This window comes from Colletotrichum higginsianum, chromosome 9, assembly GCF_001672515.1.
Source record: "Colletotrichum higginsianum IMI 349063 chromosome 9, whole genome shotgun sequence".
In the NCBI taxonomy this organism is placed as follows: Eukaryota; Fungi; Ascomycota; class Sordariomycetes; order Glomerellales; family Glomerellaceae; genus Colletotrichum; species Colletotrichum higginsianum.
The window spans coordinates 1372554-1392792 of NC_030961.1; the positions used below are offsets into that span (position 1 = coordinate 1372554).

The 20239-nt window shown below is 54.0% G+C and overlaps 6 protein-coding genes across 6 annotated transcripts; 4 read left to right on the plus strand and 2 right to left on the minus strand.

The window, feature by feature from the left end:
* Positions 1–930: 930 nt before the first annotated feature.
* Positions 931–3158, plus strand: CH63R_12664 (AMP-binding enzyme; the record flags this gene model as incomplete). Its single annotated transcript, XM_018307638.1, has 3 exons — positions 931–1357; positions 1414–3001; positions 3056–3158. 3 exons carry the CDS (start codon positions 931–933, stop codon positions 3156–3158), a joined length of 2118 nt encoding a protein of 705 aa, XP_018152055.1.
* Positions 3159–4324: 1166 nt separating this feature from the next.
* CH63R_12665 (WD repeat domain-containing protein) lies at positions 4325–7724 on the plus strand (the record flags this gene model as incomplete). The annotated part of the gene is made up of 3 exons (XM_018307639.1): positions 4325–4627; positions 4705–4839; positions 4896–7724. 3 exons carry the CDS (start codon positions 4325–4327, stop codon positions 7722–7724), a joined length of 3267 nt encoding a protein of 1088 aa, XP_018152056.1.
* A 361-nt stretch (positions 7725–8085) lies between these two features.
* On the minus strand, positions 8086–8805 carry CH63R_12666 (Acetyltransferase; the record flags this gene model as incomplete). Its single annotated transcript, XM_018307640.1, has 2 exons — positions 8086–8333; positions 8409–8805. 2 exons carry the CDS (start codon positions 8803–8805, stop codon positions 8086–8088), a joined length of 645 nt encoding a protein of 214 aa, XP_018152057.1.
* Positions 8806–9604: 799 nt separating this feature from the next.
* CH63R_12667 (Methyltransferase domain-containing protein) lies at positions 9605–10626 on the minus strand (the record flags this gene model as incomplete). The annotated part of the gene is made up of 3 exons (XM_018307641.1): positions 9605–10183; positions 10322–10490; positions 10586–10626. The coding sequence occupies 3 exons, from the start codon at positions 10624–10626 to the stop codon at positions 9605–9607; spliced, it is 789 nt and encodes a 262-aa protein (XP_018152058.1).
* A 2725-nt stretch (positions 10627–13351) lies between these two features.
* CH63R_12668 (uncharacterized protein) lies at positions 13352–13603 on the plus strand (the record flags this gene model as incomplete). The annotated part of the gene is made up of 2 exons (XM_018307642.1): positions 13352–13438; positions 13496–13603. 2 exons carry the CDS (start codon positions 13352–13354, stop codon positions 13601–13603), a joined length of 195 nt encoding a protein of 64 aa, XP_018152059.1.
* A 4448-nt stretch (positions 13604–18051) lies between these two features.
* CH63R_12669 (Hexose transporter) lies at positions 18052–19989 on the plus strand (the record flags this gene model as incomplete). The annotated part of the gene is made up of 5 exons (XM_018307643.1): positions 18052–18098; positions 18177–18254; positions 18332–18814; positions 18869–19581; positions 19634–19989. The coding sequence occupies 5 exons, from the start codon at positions 18052–18054 to the stop codon at positions 19987–19989; spliced, it is 1677 nt and encodes a 558-aa protein (XP_018152060.1).
* Positions 19990–20239: the final 250 nt, after the last annotated feature.

Consider the following 20239-nt stretch of genomic DNA (forward strand, 5'->3'; position numbering starts at 1 on the left):
TTTAATGAACGATCGCCGTTTGTTGATTATCCTCCTAAAGTACTTACCTAGGCAGCAAATACTTCCCTACTCACATAACCCCAGCAAGGTAATATGCCTCTACAAGACGTGATGTGCATCTCCTACAGTTGGTTGGATCGTAATGCTCACATGCTGGATCGTGTCTAGTATCAATGATTATGGCCCTCGTTCAATTGTCAACGTCTTGCCGACTGTCTACTTGTTGCACTACGACTTGCATGCAACACACGCGGCTGACTTCTTCCACGTGGATACTTCACGGTGAGGTCATGACGGCGAAGGACAGTCCACGAGGGCAGCTTGCCCCGTTTTTTTGGAATCTCCGACCATGCCCCCAGCTTCAGCTCCCCCTTCCCTCCGCTGCCAACCACCCCAGTGCCCCGCAAGCCACTGCGTCCAGCGCCCCCTTAGCGGGCCCTTCGGGGCCACTGAAGGCCTATCAGGGCCTTCCAATCGCTGTAGCATGTCCCCCTTAGTGCAGTCATCATCTGGGGTTGCCGAGGACATTTGGTGGATCCCTGGCCACTCTGGGCAGCTGTGCCTCGGTCCACGCTCCCCAACCCGGCCTCTCTCTCATTGGATCGTCCCCCCCATTTCCTGCACATTCACGGTATTCGGTTCTCGAGCTCTTGGGCGTTTGTCTGCCTCTTGTATCCATACCTCGACTACCTAACCAAACCTTGGACAAGAAAGGTTACCCCTCGCTGTCCCATCCCCCTTAGTCCGTTGATTCTTCCATCTTGTCTCTTCGCTCTTCGTCCCGACCTTGACACATCTCACACAATTGCCATTTGGCATAGCCCATCACCCCCAACAAATCGGCAGCGATACCTTAGCAGATCGAAGTCGGCAAATACTCCCCCCTCGGCCGCCAATACACGCCTACAAAACCCTGCTGTTGACGCGAATATGGCTCCCACACGAGACACCACCGCATATATTCAGGAGCTGGCCACCCCTCCGCCTCCAGGCTCCCCTTACGGTCTGCCTATCCCGGGTTCTGAGAAGGAAGGCCGCAGTGCCATCTACCGGCATTGGCGCTTCTGCGACGGCCCTCTGCTGTCCACCTTTGACCCCGCCGTTCAGACCGTCCACGACCTGTTCGAGGAGGCTGCGAAGAAGCGCCCCAACGCAAGGTGCCTGGGTCACCGGGCTTGGAATCCCGCGACCAAGGATTGGGAGAACAAGTACACCTGGGCCACGTATGCCGAGGTTGCCGAGCGTCGTAAGAACTTCGGCGCTGGTCTCGTAGAAGTCCACCAAAACATCGGCATCACCAGCGACCACTACGGCGTTGGCCTGTGGTCCCAGAACCGCCCGGAGTGGCACATTACCGGTACGTTGGCCTTCCATATCCATCAAGAGCGCATGGTTAACTCGGGTCGGATCCAGACCTTGGCGCTGCCTCCCAATCCCTCTTCACTGTCTCCCTGTACGAGACTCTTGGTCCCGATACTACCGAGTACATCATCAATCACGCCGGCCTGGCGTGCGTTGTCACGTCCCTACCGCACATTCCTGTCCTGCTGAAGCTTGCGCCAAGACTCCCCTCCCTCAAGCTCATCGTCTGCCTCGACGCCTTGGACGCCGGCGAGCCGGCTGGCTACTCCAAGTTGTCTGTCCTGAACGGTATCGCTGCCCAGCATGGCATTCAAATCCACTCCATGGCCGACGTCGAGGCGCTCGGCCTGAAGTCGGGCCGGCCCATGCGCCCGCCTCGTTCGACCGACTACGTCACCATCAACTACACTTCGGGAACCACAGGCATGCCCAAGGGTGTCGTTCTGACCCACGGCAACGCCGTGGCTGGTCTTGCGGCTGCGAGATCCGCCGGAACTGTCACCTACAAGGACGTCCACATCTCCTACCTGCCCTTGGCTCACATTTACGGAAGGATGGTCGACCAAACCGCCTTGGCCGAGGGAGCGGCCGTCGGCTTCTTCCGTGGTGATATTGTTGGATTGGTCGATGACTTGAAGATTCTCGAGCCAACAGGGTTCATGTCCGTCCCTCGGTTGTACAATCGCTTCAACTCGGCCATCCGATCCGCCACCATCGACGCAGACGGTGTCAAGGGATCCCTGTCCCGCCAGGTCATCAGCACCAAGAAGGCCAACATGAAGCTGCCTGTTGGCAAGGCGAGCAACTCCCACTTCTTGTATGACAGAATTTGGACTCCCAAGGTTCGTGCTGCGGTCGGCCTGAAGAAGGCTCACAGTATGGTCAGCGGTAGCGCGCAGCTGGACCCGGATGTTCATGAGTTCCTACGGGCCGCCTTTGGAAACCATTTCGTACAGGGATATGGCTTGACGGAGTCGTACGCTGTCTCGACTGTTCAGCTCAAGGGCGACTTCAGCTTGGGCAATATCGGACCGCCCGCCTCCTGCAACGAGATTTGCCTTGAATCCGTTCCCGACTTTGACTACTTCGTCACCGATAAGCCGTACCCGCGTGGTGAGATTCTCCTTCGCGGCCCCAGCATCTTCCAGGAATACTACAAGAACGAAGAGGAGACCAAGAAGGCACTCGATGCCGACGGCTGGTTCCACACGGGAGACATTGCCGAGGTCGACAATATGGGCCGCTTCAAGATCGTCGACCGCAAGAAGAACGTGCTTAAGCTATCGCAGGGAGAGTATATTTCCCCCGAGCGCATCGAGAACGTCTACCTCGGTAGCAGCAACCTGGCCGCCATGGCTTACGTCCATGGTGATCCGTCCCAGTCATCACTCGTTGCTGTCTTTGGCGTTGACCCCGAGAACTTTGCGCCATTCGCCAGCAAGATTCTGAAGAAGACCATTGACAAGACCGACATCGCTGCAATCAAGGCCGCTGGCGCCGATCCCAAGGTCAAAAAGGCTTTCCTCGCAGAGCTTGACAAGATTGGTCGGGGCCACAAGTTCAACAGCTACGAGCGCGTGCGCAACGTCTACCTCACCGTCGACCCCTTCACCATCGACAACGAGTTGTTGACGCCTACGTAAGTGACTATCGACCCGCCCCTCGTGAACTGGTGCTAACTAAATGGAAATAGTCTTAAAATGAAGAGGCCGCAGACCGCCAAGGCCTTCCGCGCGCAGATCGACCAGATGTACGAGGAAATCAACGCGGAGCCTTCAGCTAAGCCCAAGCTTTAAAGGCGCCTTAGCTTAGAGAATTTAGCGTTTGTTTTGTAATGTCACAATAGGTGGGCGGGGGTATAATGTACCATACAACTTGATCTATGGGCTTTCTAGAATTCGAATCGATCACGTTTTGAAACATGTTTTCGGATCTTTGCACTTAACGTACTGTATGCCAACTCCAGTGAAACTGGCCTCAAATAAAAGGCTATTCAAATGCGCGAATCACTCCAAACGTCGGGATGTACCCTATGTTGCCTTTAGTAGAATCTAATACTACTAATACTCAAATGCGGGATGGTCGTATTTAAATTAAGAAGTGGCCCGAGGTATTGCTTTTAATACCGTGCAACGGTATGACGCAGGCAGCTCGCCGGACGTTGTTCCTTGTGGGGCCGTAGGTCTCTGAAACTTGCGAGGCTTCGGCCGTATTCAACGCCGCCGAAGTACTAAACTGAGCGTAATACACTTGCGACTACATTACTAGGCGCGACTTCTGGACGTGTGCTTTGGAAAGCAGGTGCACTCATTTAAGCAATCCTCTAGAATCGCGTTACGAAGCTTTGATTACACTTTGAAAGCATATGCATAATTAGACTTTTAACAGCTGGGCAGCGACTAGCATAGTTTACCATCAGCGCTTGGGAGAGCATCTTAAGCGTAAGGTTTCAACCACACTACGCGCACACTAGGGGATTGCGATCTATTGCAAAGGGTCAAAATTACCATATCGGAATGAGGGATGTAAGATGTTAAGGTTAATGCCATTTGCTTCTCCAAGGTCTAAAGGTGAGAGAGTATATTTATTATAGTTAAAATACCCTAGAATTACAATTAACTTTAAGAAAATTACAACAGCAGCCTTAACAGCTCCTATAATAAAGTGTGTATGCTAGTTCTCAATCTTTAAAATAATATAGAGTTGTAGTTTTATAAAAAAAAATATAATTAAATAATGCTAGATTACTCTTTTAAACCCTTTCTTATCTAATCTTGCGACTAACTCTTGTGGATGATATAATGACCCACTTTTATGTTGCCCCATCTTCAATCTGTCCGACTACGGTTTTAGCTTCCTTTTATCTTATAGTAACTCTGATTCAACGACCTTCGTGTCGGCCTGCTATTTTACGCGTCTCAACCTCCACCTTTCTGGACGCGTCCGCGGGCTTGTCTTAACAATGCTCGCCTTTACCAACAACCGTTCCAGGCCGGCCACGAAAACCGTCATTGACCTGACCGACAAACGCCACGTTGATATCGACTTGACTACGCTCGACGACTCTCCTCCGGCTAGCCCGCGTCCGAATGGTATCGATGACGAGCCGCCTCGAAAGCGGCAGCGCGTTTCTGATGGTCCCTTCCTTTCGAGAAAGTCGCGCGACCTTGCAGCCTGTTTGAGGGCACAGGTCAAGCCTTATATCGATGCTTCTTTGGCGGATATTCCTGCGGACAAGGTCAACATCTGCGAGCTTGGCATAAGAGTAAGTGGAAGCAATCTTCCTCAGCTCTTGGGGACTTGCAGCATGCTGTACAACGGCTGCTTACGCTACGACCGCAGGTTATGAACGACATAGGCTTGACGTCCCAATTCTCGCTCGGGTTCACTCATCATGGCGGCTTTCTTCCACAAGCTCTAGAGAAGGAATTGGCGGACAGGGCGCGCGATCTTGTTGAACATTATCGCTGGCATCACGTAAAAGTCCCCCATACCAATCATCCGCGGCGCGAGCTGACACCGACTTTTCGCAGGAGTACCAGATCGCTGCTACGCCGGCGCTTTCACCAACACCGACCTTCCAGCGAGCACCCTCGAACTTGGCCGCATTCCCCGTGGCCCCAGCTGTCTCGCCTTCCAGACTCCCATTAGAAGGCCCTGTGCGCGTACCTTTGACTGCATCGAGCCCCTCGATGCGCCCCGTGACCACACCTCGAGTCAAGTCTCGGCCACATGTTCCGGACTTCCCGATCGTTCCCGTCTCATCGACAAACTACCGGACAAAAGCGCGAGCGAATTCATTTAAGTCATGGAGAACGCATTCATCCCGATCAGCACCGGCCACAGCGAGGCGCAAGGCCAAAGTTGCGTGGATGAACATGCCACTGCGGCCATACATCACTACCGAAGAGCGAGAGACTATCCGTCGTGGCACATCCAAGCTTGTTCGCACGAGAGCGGCGGCGACACTCGGCCGTCTCCCTTTCCACGTCGACTTCACGCCCGACGAGATGGAGGCTGTGCGGCAGAAGATACGGACGCTGTGCGACAAGAAGGCCAAGAGCAAGCGGAGTAGCGACACTGCCAGAGAATTAGGAAAGCTGCTTCGTAAGCAACCGGGTTTGCTTACCATCATACCGCCGGAGCTTGAGCTGCAAGGCGCTCTATCACGAAGAGACAAAGTTGCGATTAGAAATCTTTTGGACGAGTTGGTCGACAGGCATAAGAGGCCGGCTAGGCAGCCAAAGGTGTTGACACTGGAGGTAGACGCTTCTGATAAGCAGGGCGAGGCACAGCGTACGAGTCAAATACCTTCGCTTCTCTTCGCTCGCGAGATCGACGGCAACCGAGGCTTTGGAAGAATGCGACGCCACGTCAACCTCTCGAACGAGTTTAGGAATGCTCATGAGGATGATCTGGAGATGCGGGCAGAGTGGGTGGGCTGCGCTGGTGACATCATGACCATCGTCTGGACCTCGGACACCAATTTTATCTGCGGTGCCACGGCTCACTCTGATTCGCATAACCAGCAATACAACAAGGCAGGCAACCTGCTGTTGTGCTCTGCAACCAGGGGCCAATTGAAGGCATATCCCGATCACAGGATTCCACGGCCGATCGTTGAGAAGGGAGAGAACTCGACCGAGGCGATGAGGGAAAGCCAGAGTCCTTGGCTATACTCTTCGGTGGTGTCTTCCGACTACGACCAAACCAACGATCGCGCGTACACATCGAGTTTCGACAAGACAGTCAAGGCCTGGAGAGTCGACAAGACGGGGGGCAACATGACAATTCTGGGCACATGGTACCACCAGGGCAACGTCAACTTTGTCGCCGTTTCCAAGCACGAGTTTGGCATGGTGGCTACCGCTGCGGACGTAGCCACTCAGGCCGTGCGTGTTTACGATGTGAACAGCAACGACGTCTCCTCGAGCCCATACCGGGCCTATTCCGGCGCCAGAGCCTGGAATGAGGGCGACGAACAGACGACAGCAACCCAGAAATGGGCCTATTTCCCGGCAACAATGCGATGGGGTTTGGCAAAGGAAGTGCAGCACATGCTTCTTGTTGGCTATTCTCCACGAAGCTTAACCGGAGATGATAACGACATACCGGACGACAAACAAAACACAGGAGAAATCTGCCTCTGGAACTGCCTGACTGGCGAGAAAATCAAGGTCTTGACAGCATCCACACAGAATGTTTTTGAGGTTGTTTGGCACCCCACACTACCCAGTTTCCTTGTGGCAACTTCGCCGGCTGGGTTGATGGTGGACGATAGCACGATGACGCAGATTCGGATCTTCCGACCTAGTCTGACTCCCGAAGGCGACACGGCATTTGGCGAGATCCAATGCTTGGATTGTCCAGCCAGGGACATCAATGAGCTTACCATTAAGCCCAACAGCGTCATCTACTCCTATGTGACGGCGGCCTGCACCGATGGTAAAGTCTACGTGTGGGATACCGCTCGTGGCGACAAGCCGATCCATGCTCTCAGGCATAAGACGCCTATTGACGAGTTTTCTGGCGACCGAGAGGAGGCAGACGTTGGTGTAAAGTTCACCGCGTGGGGAACTACACCGGACCGCTTCTACACGGGTGGATCAGACGGTGTGGTCAAGGTCTGGAATGTACGGAATCCACGACGGCCCCTGATTCGGGATCTCTTGGAGGCTCCTGGTGCTATATCATGCGGTGCTTTCTCTCCCTGTTTCTCGAGACTGGCTGTCGGCGACGCTAGCGGAAAGGTTATGCTCCTGTCGCTTAACGAGGAGGACGAGCCACCTGCCAAGTACATCATGCCGCCCATGCCACCCGGTGTGGGACCGCGAAGCACCCGCCCAGTCCGTCGCCCGATGCCGATTGTAGAACATGAAGAGCCTCCAGCTCCCAATTCGATCAGCGAGCCTCGTACGGGGGTTGAGAGAGGAAGAATGCTACTGGCAAGCGGCCAGCTGGTCCGACACCGAAACCCCACAGTTGGCGTGGTTCAGGGGCCGGCATATCAAACCCTCGCTCTGCACCGCTCCGAGCTTCACTTCGAAGGCGACCCATCCCAGCCTCTCCTAGCCAAAGCCGAAGGGGAGCAGCAAGAGAACCAAAAGATGTTTCGCCGGAAATCGCTGAAGGTTACCCGCTATCGACCCCTGCAGGACAAGCTCTCGGCTACCCTCGAGGCTCGGCACAATGAAAATGTAGCGAAGGACTTAGACCTCCAGAAGCTGGACGAGATGACGAAGCTAGACTTGCTCTTGGATCAGGTATGCATCGATGATCCCATCTACGACCAAGGGTGGGACTTTGAGTACGAGGAGGGGGTTGATTACAAGAAGAGCGCTTGGGCAGCGCTGTGGGAATGATGAACTTGCTGGGCTAAACCTGACTTGGCCCGCATGGGGGTATAAGCTCTCTTATACTACAGGTTTTCGTTACCACGCTCCTATAGGGCTTCAGATGTAGAATACCTGTGAGAAACGAATATCAAGATTAATGACTTATTAAGACCGTCTATGACACATGTTAAAAAAGTTGATGTTTGCTTTTAAGAATATTTTTTAGAGTGCATTTCCTAGCCGATTAGCTTCAACAAAATGTGCTGAGAAAGGCTGTGTATCATTTGCTATTTGTATAGCAAACAAAAGACGTTTATAATCAATCTATGCTTTGATTCTTAAGATTCTTAAGGTTTTTGGAAATTTTTGCAGCCACTTGAAAAGCCTTCTAACACTTGGCTGGTAGACAACAGGAGTCTTGGGAACGCCGTCGCCTCACCATCGACGCAACCTCGCCTGCATCACCTTCGCTCATATCCACGAACCCAAACCTTTCGTAGAGCCCCCTGCCGGCCTTGCTAGAGTCGACGTAGGCTCCAATCCCGTTTTCATCTGCAAGCTCACACCCCCATTTCAATAGCATCGACCCGGCACCTCGTCGCTGATAATCCGGGTGCGTCACCAACGTGTCCAAATCTATCCTGATATTAGCAGCCAGCACTTCCCCAGACTACACAACCCCCTTAAACGAAGGGCGATGTCGTCTCTCACAATAATGGTTCTCCTCCCCCATCAACCGTCCCCTTTCCCTCTCTTCGCTCTCTATAAAAGCATCGCAGACCTCCCCCGGCATGTCCTCGCACCAAGGAGGATAACGACGCCCCCTCTGCCCGGGCATGGAGGTGTCCCACTTGGCCCAGGCAGCTATCCTCGCTCTCCCGCGGGCGTCCGCGATGTTCGGGTCGACAACTTTGACGAACCGCTGGAACGGCTTGGCGACAATGTCACTGCGGTTGGCGCCGTCCCACCACGCCCGTACGAGAGGCGTGTCGGGCCAGAGGCGGTTGATTGCTGGGTCGTGCGCGAAGGCAGCGAACCAGACCTCTGTTAGGGCGGCGACGTCTTCAAGGGTCACTGGTTCAAGAATCAGGTCGCTGGGGGCCGTCATGGTGATAGTGTGAGGGCTTGATAGACGAGGGGGGTGGGTGTTGGTGATGGGGTAGACAGGTTGTTGGCCAGGTAATTCGGCGAGACAAATGCGAGAGTGAGATTATTGTGGAGACTAGTCTGACAATCAAGGGCCGTTGCCGAGGGGGAGTTGACGAGAGTATTGGTGGAATAACGTCGATCTCTTTTCTGCGCTGCAGATATTCACACGTCAACCAAGCTTCCTCACAAAATACCGGCGCGCTTTCCTGATGAGAAACCGCCTACTAAAAGATCAACATCCCGAGCAATGAGCAATAGCCAACCACCAGCGCCAAGAGGAGGGGTTAGTATCCGACCGGAAGAAGATTAATATTATTGGATCTAGTAGTGATGTAGACATCGACAGTTGGATTCGTGAGGTCATTTTGGACAGAAGCGGTCATTGCCAGTTGCTTTCTGGTGGTAAAGTCTGGCTCATTCATCACCAGCTTCGATTCTCATAATGTTCCAAATAATCTCGAAACACCATACCTATGACATCCTTAATCATTGAAGCTGTTTTCTGCTGCTCACAGGGCACAGTGTGTTGGAAGTTAACCAGGTAGCGCTCCTCAACGTGGTCCTCGAGAGGGGCCTCCTCAAACGCATAGCAACCGTCAGTAATACCATGTTATGTATTGTTTCAAATCACACTCTTGATTTCTGGGGGCTTCCTCCCATGGATAACATTGCTACAATGTTTCTTTTCATCGCTCCTAAGTCGGACAAAGTTTAATACCGCATAATATCTTTCGTGCGCTGACCCCCCTTCCTAAGCTTCACAGCTTAGTCGCTCTAGCGAAGAACAACTGCATCTTGCCGGTGCGAGCACCAGGGACATCGGACAGTCTTTCTGCCAGGACGAAGCTCGAATGACCGCAGCGAGCACCATCGAAGAGACCCACCATCTGCTCCTCCGTGAAACTATCGTGTGAGATGGTGTGTGACGCGGGGTGCGGCTGATTTTGATGTTGCGGGTGATGGTATTGGTGCTGGTGCTGGTGATGGGCGTTCTGGCTATCCATGCCAGCGCTGTTGCTCGCAGTGTCTCGTTTGGCCCAATCCACAACGAGAAGTACGCCGCCAGGACGAAGCCTCTCGGACAGACGCTTGATGGCCATGTCAATGTCGTCGACGTGGTGCAGGGCCATGCATATAGCTACCAGGTCGAAGTTGCTCAGCTGCTCTCGGTCCAGTGGGGGCTTGGTTGTCTCCACAAAGGGTCCCAGGAGGTTTCCCTGGACGGCCACTATCTGAGACTCGGAGAGACCAATATCAATAGCTGTAGCACGATACTTGTCCAGCATGCTCTCCGTAATATCGATACCGATACATTGAGAGAACAGGCGATGGAGTGACTACGTTGACATGGGAATGTCAGCGGAAGAAGTTTTGTTGGTTAAGAAAGGGGCACTATTTGAACGCCTTTTGTTTTTCCTCTTTTACTGCATATCAAGAGTTCCAGAGGGGGAGATCAGGGTGAAGGGGTTTCTTACACGTGTGACGATGCCGTTGCCGCATGCGTAGTCCATCATCTTGGCCGGTCTGTTTTCTTGGATATCCTTGGGCAGAGCGAGCCAGTCAACGTGCGATTTCAGGAAGTCCAAGATCTGGTATTGTAGGTCATGGACCCACTTGTCCTTGTATACCGCTTCGGCTGCATGGCTTGTGATAAAAGTGTTCGGTTAGCTACCTCCACCCCTTATACACAAAGGTGTGACTCCGTATCACACAGGCATGGCGGCAGCGACCGCACTTACTTCCAGTATTCCTGGTTTCTGCGGGCATAGGTATCGGACATATTCAATGGGGTGTTTTTTTGACAGTGATATATATCGGGGAAGAAGGGCAGAAGAAATAGGACAGGAGGGCTTGCCACTATGACTGATACTGCACTACCAATCGAGCATGTGGGCGGGCATGCGAGGGGTGAATAGATGGGTAGGTAGAAGGTAATTATGCCAATATTAGGGCTTTGTCGGCGATGCAGAAATTCGAACGTAAGACCATGCGCAGATTCAGAAATATATACGTCAAGTCGGAGACTTTTCATGTAATGGCTCCAAAATAGCATGGATAATGTGTCCGAGGGAGAGGCCTCACGAACTTCCGAAAAGGGAAAGCGATCGGGGTGGGGCAACGGCCCGTAGCTACGAGCCGCTCCTTGGGCGGGTTTTGCAACGTGCCACCCGACATGGTGCTGGAATGGCCAGACTCTCCAGAGCCGTGTTGTATTATGGTTCTCATGTGACGTGGTCCGGTGGTGCCTCGCTCCTCGAATCCATTTCCTAAGGAAACTTAATAACAATTTTCGACAAGCAACTCGCAACTAATCTTACCACTCACGACCATTCCGTTCACGGCGTTCTCAACACGGTCTTTGAGCTCATTTTATCCCTTCACTCCATCTTCCTCTCCCAAAGTCGTCATCACCACCGTCACCACAGAAACCACAACGAAAACAACCAAACCACACAATGTCATGGCCGGTCGAGTCACCCACCGCGCCCGGCCGGCACTTATCAGGCTCGCCATGGTCATGGGCATGTTCACAGCCAACCTCGACTAGATCATGCTGGCCATGACCAATACCCAAGATCGGCAAGAGTTCTGCAACCTGAACGACGTTAAATGTCGGCAACTCGAGAGGTTCCGAACGCTACTCAATCTACTCACCACCTTTTTGAACTCAGGCGGCTGTTCTCATCTACCACCTGCCCTTATACTCCCACAGTCTGGCAGCACCGCCATCCGCGTTGGGCGTCAATTACCCGGGTCCCTTTCTCATCAGCGGCATATTGTCTATGGTCCCCGGCTTCGTCCTTAACCTCACGAACTAGTGCCTCCAATTTCTAGCCACTGGCGCGGCCCTAAGCGCGGTCGGAACTGGCCTCCTCCATACCTTTGCTATAGACACGCCCGTCGACAGATGGGCCGGCTCCAAAATCCTCGCCAGCAAGCCCGCCGCCTGCCTCTTCCAAAGCCCCTCACGAACAGCAAGGCAGCCTTCGACGTGACGAACACGAACATCGTCCCCGTCATGACGCTCTTTTTCAGCTGGTCAGCGACTTCCTCTCCGTCTCCGTCTCCGTCTCGTAGTCAATCTTCGGCAACGTCCTCGTGCAACGCATCCGGAAGGCCGCATCGGCGGTGACGGACTTGAAGAAGAAACTCGTACGAACATAGGCCCCTTCATCTGTTAGGTTCTAGCACGGCGGTTCGCAGTGTATCTATCGACGCTGTTTGGCTTTCTGTAGATGGTTCTTTGGCCTAGTTCGATCTCGGGTATCATCCAGTGAAGAAAAGACGTGGGTTCCATGTAAGAGTGACGGTACTTATTTCTGTCTTGATACCGCGAAGCGTTAGAACATTGCCTATAGAAGTGGGCGCTCTGTAACGAAACGTCAAAGTCTCTACGGGAATAGGGAGTCTTGATCGGGAAATTGGCAGATGGGCTGTGGCAGGGGTGAACACTACAATCACTTTCTTAGACACTGAAGATGGGGCGCGCCATCCCCTCCACGGGGCACCTGGATTGGCCGAAGCCGTCTCACTTCGACAAGAGAAAGTGTCGACGAAGGGCCAGATGACGGGAGCCAGGGGTAAGAAAGACGCCGGTCACGGGGGGTTTTGAGGTCGTTGGAACACAGGTGCGGTTCATGCATGTTTGGACTTGCGAGTGAGTCAGGACCTGTCATAGGTAAGTAGGTATCAAATCTCTCAACCGAGTTGGGATGCCTACTAATCAATAACAGTCCTCACCCCGTAGCAACAGACGACATGATTCCTGACACTCTGGACGGGTTGTTCCGATAGGCCTTAATACCAAGCCCTGGCAAAGCCGCCCTCGTAATGCAGGCAGCCCGGCATTGACGTCGTCCTCGAGATCTAGTCAAGGCGACGCCGCGGCGTTTTTTAAGTCCTTGACTAATGTGGTGTACTGTAAGTCTTGCCTGCGGGTCAGACTAGCCCGGTTCTTGTCTGATCGGGCTGGCGACACGTCTGGAAAGCGAACAGACTACGTGTGTAAATAGCCAGACATATTGCTGCTGATTTTAGTATGGCTGCCCCTTGACAGCCTATCTGACTCACTCGAAAAGCTACTGCCTACAACTACAGTAGGCGCTGTGTCAGCTTTGTATCAAGAATACGGAGGTGGAGAAAACTGAGTTAGGCAGTCAGCCCCTACCACGATACGGCCCCTACCATAATACAACCTCTACCACGATACAGCCTCTGCCATGATACAGCCTCTGCCATGATACAGCCTTTACCATAATGCAGCCCCTACATCAAACCTTAAAGTTATGATCGTGCCGGGTGGTTTCGTTCCTGAATAACTATATAAGGATACACACTCTTCCCCCGTCCATCAAGTCCGTAGCACAGAGCCCGCAAATTATACACTCCTTGAACCAAGTTGTTAGCATCACTCTCTCTTTTTCCCTATCGTTATTGTCAATATCAAGACTTTCACTGGCTGAAAAGTTACACATTCCTTAAAGGTCCCACTACACAGTCACACCATGCAGTTTTCTACTATGATCGTCGCCCTCTTCGCAGGCGTTGCCCTTGCTGCTCCTTCTACTATCGAAGCGCGCCAGAGCACGATTGTAAGCGAGTTGAAAATTCCTCCTGATACGAGCACGATGGCTGACATTTGGATATAGTGCAACGAATGCCGTAAAGAGTGCTTTTTCAGCCCGGGGCCCGACGCCGTCTTCAAGAAGTGCCTGGACAGATGCAACACCGATATCGGATGCAACCTCACGCCTTGATTACCGCAAGACATCTGCGACCTCTTTTCAGGATGGTCAACTGAAGTGTGACAGGCCGCAGCACACATGCCCATTGAGTATGTGGCCATGCCCCCGGCTGGGCTTCACTTTGTCTCGGTGGAACATGAACACACACGCTTAGCCTGAGATGCATCCTGTTGTTTCTTTTACTGCCCTTGCTGCTTTTTATCCTTTACTGTCATTACCGTTCTGCTCCGCTGTTGCGTTGTGCGGCTCCACGACGTTGCTAGCATAGCACCTATCAGAGCGCACTAGATCATTTAGACAAATGTTAGAAGGATCATGTCTAGACGGATAGAACACAATAGATCAACTACTGTTCTCAGTTGGGGTTATTCAACAACTCTTGTGAATGTTGGCGCAGCGCTTCAATCCCGGTTACAGACTCCACAGACGTTGTAACTTGCGGTGAGGAAACTGCAGTGACCTCATCGGAAGGAGCATGCGTCTTGGGCGTTACAGATCAGGGTCGTTGACGAATTGAGGAAGTGGTTGTAACTGGACGGCTTACAGGTCTAGAAGACGACGCTCATTCCACCTCAGAAACCCGATGCTGGTAGTCGGTGCGCAGTCCCGAGCCTATCATTTATAGCGGGTTATCTTGCCTTTTTTTTGTCATCCACGAAAGGGTTTGGTAACGGTTTCCCCACGACATCCACAGTACAAGTCACCCTTCCGATAGCACCAACGGTTCGTATTCCCCAGCGTTTAAGATCACTCACTCGGGGCTCCCTCTCTTCTACGGTGAGAAAGGGACCCTCATTCGTGGGTAACGACTCTTGGAATACCCGGATGCGGGGAGAGGAGCAAGAGAGAAGTGGACTTCAGGAGAAGTAACTTGTGTACATATGTATGCTCGTTTGTCAGGACTCCAGGTACCCCGCTGTGCCAATGCAAGCGCATAGAGGGCCCACGAGAATTGGGCGATGGGCATCGTGGACGGTGCACGTTGCCGTCTTTCAAGAGCATGTGGACCGGAAGTGGTGGAGTTTGGGGATGCTCAGCAGGCAGGACGACAACGGTCTGGAAGTTTGTTCGGGTTTTCAGGGTCTTGGAGCACAGTGTCAGCTCACACCAGTCGTCCATGTGGAGGTGCGCGTCGCGTGTCGGTGGTTGTAACTCGTCGATCGGCCATGCAGAGAGGTGTCAGGTGGTCGGTCACACGAGGTTAGGCTTTTGAAGACTTGGTTTTCCTGGATCCGAGGTTTGCGATGTTGGACTGCATGCGAAGTAGGTACCTTGCTGCGTAGAAGGCTTGGGGGGGCGGATTACATTTGGTCCGGGGTAGAGGTATCCCTGGGGATGAACCCTCTCGATGCCCGTTGACGGGTGGCCCCTCTTACTTTCGCAGGCGATTGTGGAGTACAAGTACGGATACAGAATGAAGATTAGGGATGACCCCTCCAGTGGAAACTGGAGGATGACGTCGATTGGCGACCAAGGCGGCGTCGGGCGAGCAAAAGCGCACCGCTGTGGGGCATCGCTTCCGCTACAGTTTTCAGGGGCTGGGGAGCTGCCGTTTTCTTTACCCCCCGGTATCGTCGTCCAAGAAAACGGGGCCGTGTGTCGCTATGCGCTTCGCCACGTCGAGAGAACACGGCACGGACGGACGGCGAGGAGGGCGGGCCGGGACAACCTATTTCACCTTGATGAGTGTGTTTGCTCAGCCAGGGTTGCGTGAGAGCCGCAACGCCGGGTACCCGCGATCGTCTCTCCGTGGTAACCGGGCCGAGATATTGGGTAATTTCGAATCAGAGGAAGCGGCATCGCCGGTCGGGAATGTCGATGGTGGTTGTGCGGATGGGTTGCTATTCCTTGGAATGTTGGAAAGGCGGTCCCGCATGGCCCGAAAGCACGAAGATGGCCGATGATCCTTTGGTTCGGTCCACAAATCGAGTCAGCTTCGGGTTTCACGTACGTCGTCGCCTTCTTGGGGCTCCTATCGGTAGGGGCATTTTGGGATTACAGAGAGTGAGAGCGTACGTAAGTCGTCGAGATTTCCCACCACTGCAGCATGTCTACTCCGTACAGTCTGGAGCGGCCGGGAGCGGGTTTTGTTAAAATAAATGGAAACACACACAAAGCCGTGGGGCCCGTCTGGTCTGAAGTTGAGTGGCCCCAATCTCAACCTCTCCCACACACCCCTTCGGACCCCCTAGTGTCCAGTAATAACTTGCTTTCGAGGAGCTCCAAGAGAGGGCTGAGAGGCTGATGTACAATCTGGCAATCTGGCAGCCGCATTGGAAAGGCCGTTTCCTCCGGTGAGAGGTCCCAGATCCCTTACCTTGGCTCCCCAATCCCCATCCAGAGTGCGAGGAGGGCGCAAACCCCTGCGCCAGGCCCGGATCATCCTTATTTCTGGAGGACGGGGAGAGAAGGGGGAAAAGCGAAAGGGATCTCATTCAGCCGAAGAAAAGGAGGTCTTGTGCTGTTCCCGGAAATCGAAGGAGGCTCACAAGCTCAACCACCTTCAACCCATCCGTCACATGCAGACCACCTGACACTCCTTTTCTCCCCTTTCGCTCTCTCGTTGCTCGACACACCCGCGACGACGACGACTCGAACCGCTCAACCACATGACGGCTCGTTGATCCTCGTGCTTTATGCTCCGTTTGCTATTGCCCTCCTTCTCGGCATCATCTGTTCCACAATCTTGACCACCGTCCTCTGTACCGTTCAGGCGATACACGCACACGCGCACGTTGCGCCGCCCTCCGGATACTAGCAGCCAACCCCTTCCTCCATCGTCATCGCTTCTAACACCCCCTACCCATCGTGCGCTATCGGCCGCTGCCACGATTGCCGATTGTTGTCGAGACGAGAACGAGACCCTCCCTGTCCGACTCCTTCTCGGTGCGTGCCCCAGGCAAAAAAACAAAACAAAAAAAACAACAAAAAAAAGTGTCGACTGCTGCGTAGATCCGCACTACTTGGACACATTGCCGCATCAAGCCCGTTAGACGCCATCCTGTCTCCTGCCTCGGAATCCATCCATTGCGTTGGGAAGAAAACGGGCATCTTTCAAAGTCGCTTTTCTCTCTCTCTCTTCTTTTCTTTTTCCCGTCGACTGGTTTCTGCACCGTTGCGTAAGGTCTCGCGAGGTAGCTACCACTGCCTGCCTACTGGCTGTGTCCTCGCCAGCTGTACCTTGCTTCTATCGAGGAAGAGGAGACGGAATTGCGGTTGGCATTCTGGTCATCTGCATTGGTCTCTGACGCACTTGCACCGGCCGGCGTATCGTATCCACAGCGCTGCAGCGAGTGAAGTGGGCCGAAATCAAGCCGTTTCCTTGCTCGACGCTCGTTCGCAGGCTCCCCGGGGGAAACAGTGTGTCACTGTGCAGCAAGTTGCATCAACGCCCCAACTGTCGCCAGGCTTTGCCAGCCCAGCCCAGTCAGGCCTAATCCACCGCCGTCGTCTTTCCAGGCGGCTTCCCCTCCTGGTCCATCAAGCACCAATAGCAACCGTCGCTATACTCCCCAACTCATCCTCCTCCTCCCCCAGCGGTCCCACGCCAGCCCGCCCGCCCGCAGCTCACCGGTTCTCTCACACATTCACTGGCACGCTACCTACGTTACCTACCTAGGTACCCAAGGTACCTACTTGTCTACCCTAGGTAGTGCTGCTACAGAGTACCGCTCGCCAACACCGCCTGCAGGACTACCCTGTCCCATGCCAATTCGGCTTGCTCGCCGCCAGACCCTGATTGACCCGTCACCTATCGACCGTCTCTCTCGCTCGACTCGACTCGTTGCCTCCTCCGCCAATCTTCCGTCGTCTTTTAAACATTCTTTTACCCTTCCCACCCCCAACCCCTTCTTTCAACTCCTCTTATAGCGGAAGGGTGCTGCTGCTAATCAGCCCCATTACCGCCCAAGATTCCCTCCTCAAACGGCAGACGACTTCCGTCCAATATCCCCTTGCGGACCCTGCAGTCCCGTCCACATCATCCAGACCAGCACGAACAGGCGACGTCATTGCTCGCATCTGATCCGGCCGACGACCACAACCACCACCGTGACCACCACCACCACACCTCCCACACCCGCGGTCACCACAACCGCCAACACGACTACATCAGCGACAAGGACGACCGTCACGGCCACCGATCATCTGAGGACTCTCTCGCCTCCGAGTCTGATTCCTGGACCGACACTGGCGACATCGCTGAGCAGCTTGCCGACGAGGAAGACCCCCTCCGCATCCAGCTCGCTAGCGACGTTGATGACGAGCTGCTAGCCGGCGTCCACAAGAGGCATCCCTCCCACGGCAAGCCTTCCAAGAAGAAGCGTGTCCGTATTCAACTCTCTCCCAATCGTCACGATACATCACCAAGCCGTCGTGGAGCCGTCAATAAGGAGGCTATTCAAGTCCCAGACATCACCCAGCCTCGTCCGACTCGCGCCGAGCGAGTCATCGGCCTCATCATGTCGGGCGGCTCCTCTGTTCACGGCCTCACCGGCCGCGCCCTGATGTGCGTTCCGCTGCCGCTCCCTCCCTACCTTACTCCCTTGTCGCCGGCCCGGTTGACTGACTGACTTTCTCGCCGCAGTTACTTTACGAGTATTTTCGTATCGTTGGGTGTTTTCCTCTTCGGATATGACCAAGGTGTTATGTCGGGCATCATCACGTACGTCCACCGCTATGCGAGCCGCCGATGTCCCTCCGTCGCGAAAACGTCGTCACTAACCGCCTGCATTCATGCAGAGGCCCTTACTTCAGGAACTACTTCCACCAGCCCTCCAAGGCCGAGGTCGGTACGATGGTTGCCATCCTCGAAATCGGTGCCTTTATCTCCTCCCTGATTGTTGGCAAGGTGGGGGATATTATCGGCCGACGTAAGACCATCCTGTACGGCTCAATGATCTTCTTCGTCGGCGGTGCCCTTCAGACGTTCGCCAATGGCATGCCCATGATGATGCTGGGCAGAATTATCGCTGGTCTAGGCGTTGGTGCCTTGTCCACCATCGTCCCCGTCTACCAGTCCGAGATCTCCCCCCCGCACAACCGTGGAAAGCTCGCCTGCATCGAGTTTTCGGGCAACATCATCGGCTACGCCACCTCGGTCTGGGTGGACTACTTCTGCGGCTTCATCGAAAGTGACATGTCATGGCGCATCCCTCTCTTGATGCAGTGTGTGATGGGGGCTCTTCTCGGCTTCGGCAGTCTGGTGATTGTCGAGTCTCCAAGGTTTGTCTCTCAAAGCGTGTGTGAACTGTGCAAGCATTCCTGACCTGTGACTAGATGGTTGTTGGATAACGACCACGACGAGGAGGGCATCGTCGTCATTGCCAATCTCTACGGAAAGGGTGACATCCATAACCCTAAGGCCAGGGACGAGTACCGCGAGATCAAGATGAATGTGCTTCTCCAGCGACAGGAAGGCGAGCGATCCTACGCCGAGATGTTCCGCAAGTACAAGACGCGCGTTTTCATTGCTATGTCGGCCCAGGGCCTTGCCCAGCTCAATGGCATCAACGTCATCAGTTACTACGCCCCGTACGTTTTCGAATCCGCCGGCTGGGTTGGCCACGATGCTGTGCTCATGACCGGCATCAACGGAATCACGTACCTGCTGTCGACCATCCCTCCGTGGTACCTGGTCGACAGGTGGGGTCGCCGGCCAATCCTGCTGAGTGGTGCCGTTATCATGACAATTTCGCTATCCTTGATCTCGTACTGGATCTACCTCGACATTAAGTATACGCCGACCCTAGTCGTTGTCTTTGTCATGATATACAACGCCGCTTTCGGATACTCATGGGGACCTATCCCCTGGCTCTATCCCCCGGAGATCCTGCCCCTGAGCGTACGCTCCAAGGGTGCCAGTCTGTCCACGGCGACCAACTGGGCGTTCAACTGGCTTGTCGGAGAGATGACGCCCATTCTGCAGGAGTGGATCAAATGGCGTTTGTATCTCGTGCACGCTTTCTTCTGCGCCGTCAGTTTTGTTGTTGGTAAGGCTGAGCCGCTTGTGATGAACACAAACACATTTGCTGACATGTGTAGTCTACTTTATCTACCCCGAAACTTGTGGAGTTCGTCTCGAGGAGATGGACTCGCTTTTTGGAGATGCCAGCACCGTCATTGGAACGCCGTCGATCCACGCTGCCGAGAACGACTCGCTCATGCGTGCGGGATCTCCCATTGGATCTATCGACTACCGGGGACGTCCTGGCAACTTCACTGCCAATAGTGCTATCCCCGGCTTGTCCCTGGATCCGCCTGACATCCCGGACGGTAAGGGCCAGGACGGCGAGGCGAGCAGCACCATCAGTGGGTGGGTGTCGAGAGTCGTCGGTCGCACACGGGACCAAAGCAGTAGCGGCAGTGGCAGATACGCTCCGGTCAACCAAGATGATTGAAGCGGGACTTACTTACACGAGACTCAACACGCTTAGATGGTATTTTTGCATATAGAAGGCGACTTGTTTTGCCCTAGGTATCACGTGGTCGGCCTCCCGGGCTGGACGATAGAGTCATACGATGAGAGCGCGAACAAAGTGTACTTTCCTCGATGTGGTTCTGGCATAGGTGCGTGGAAACGAGGATTCCGAGTTGGATCAAGAGAAGCGTTGCAGGACGAAGACTTGACAAGTCGTGGTACCCAAAGCG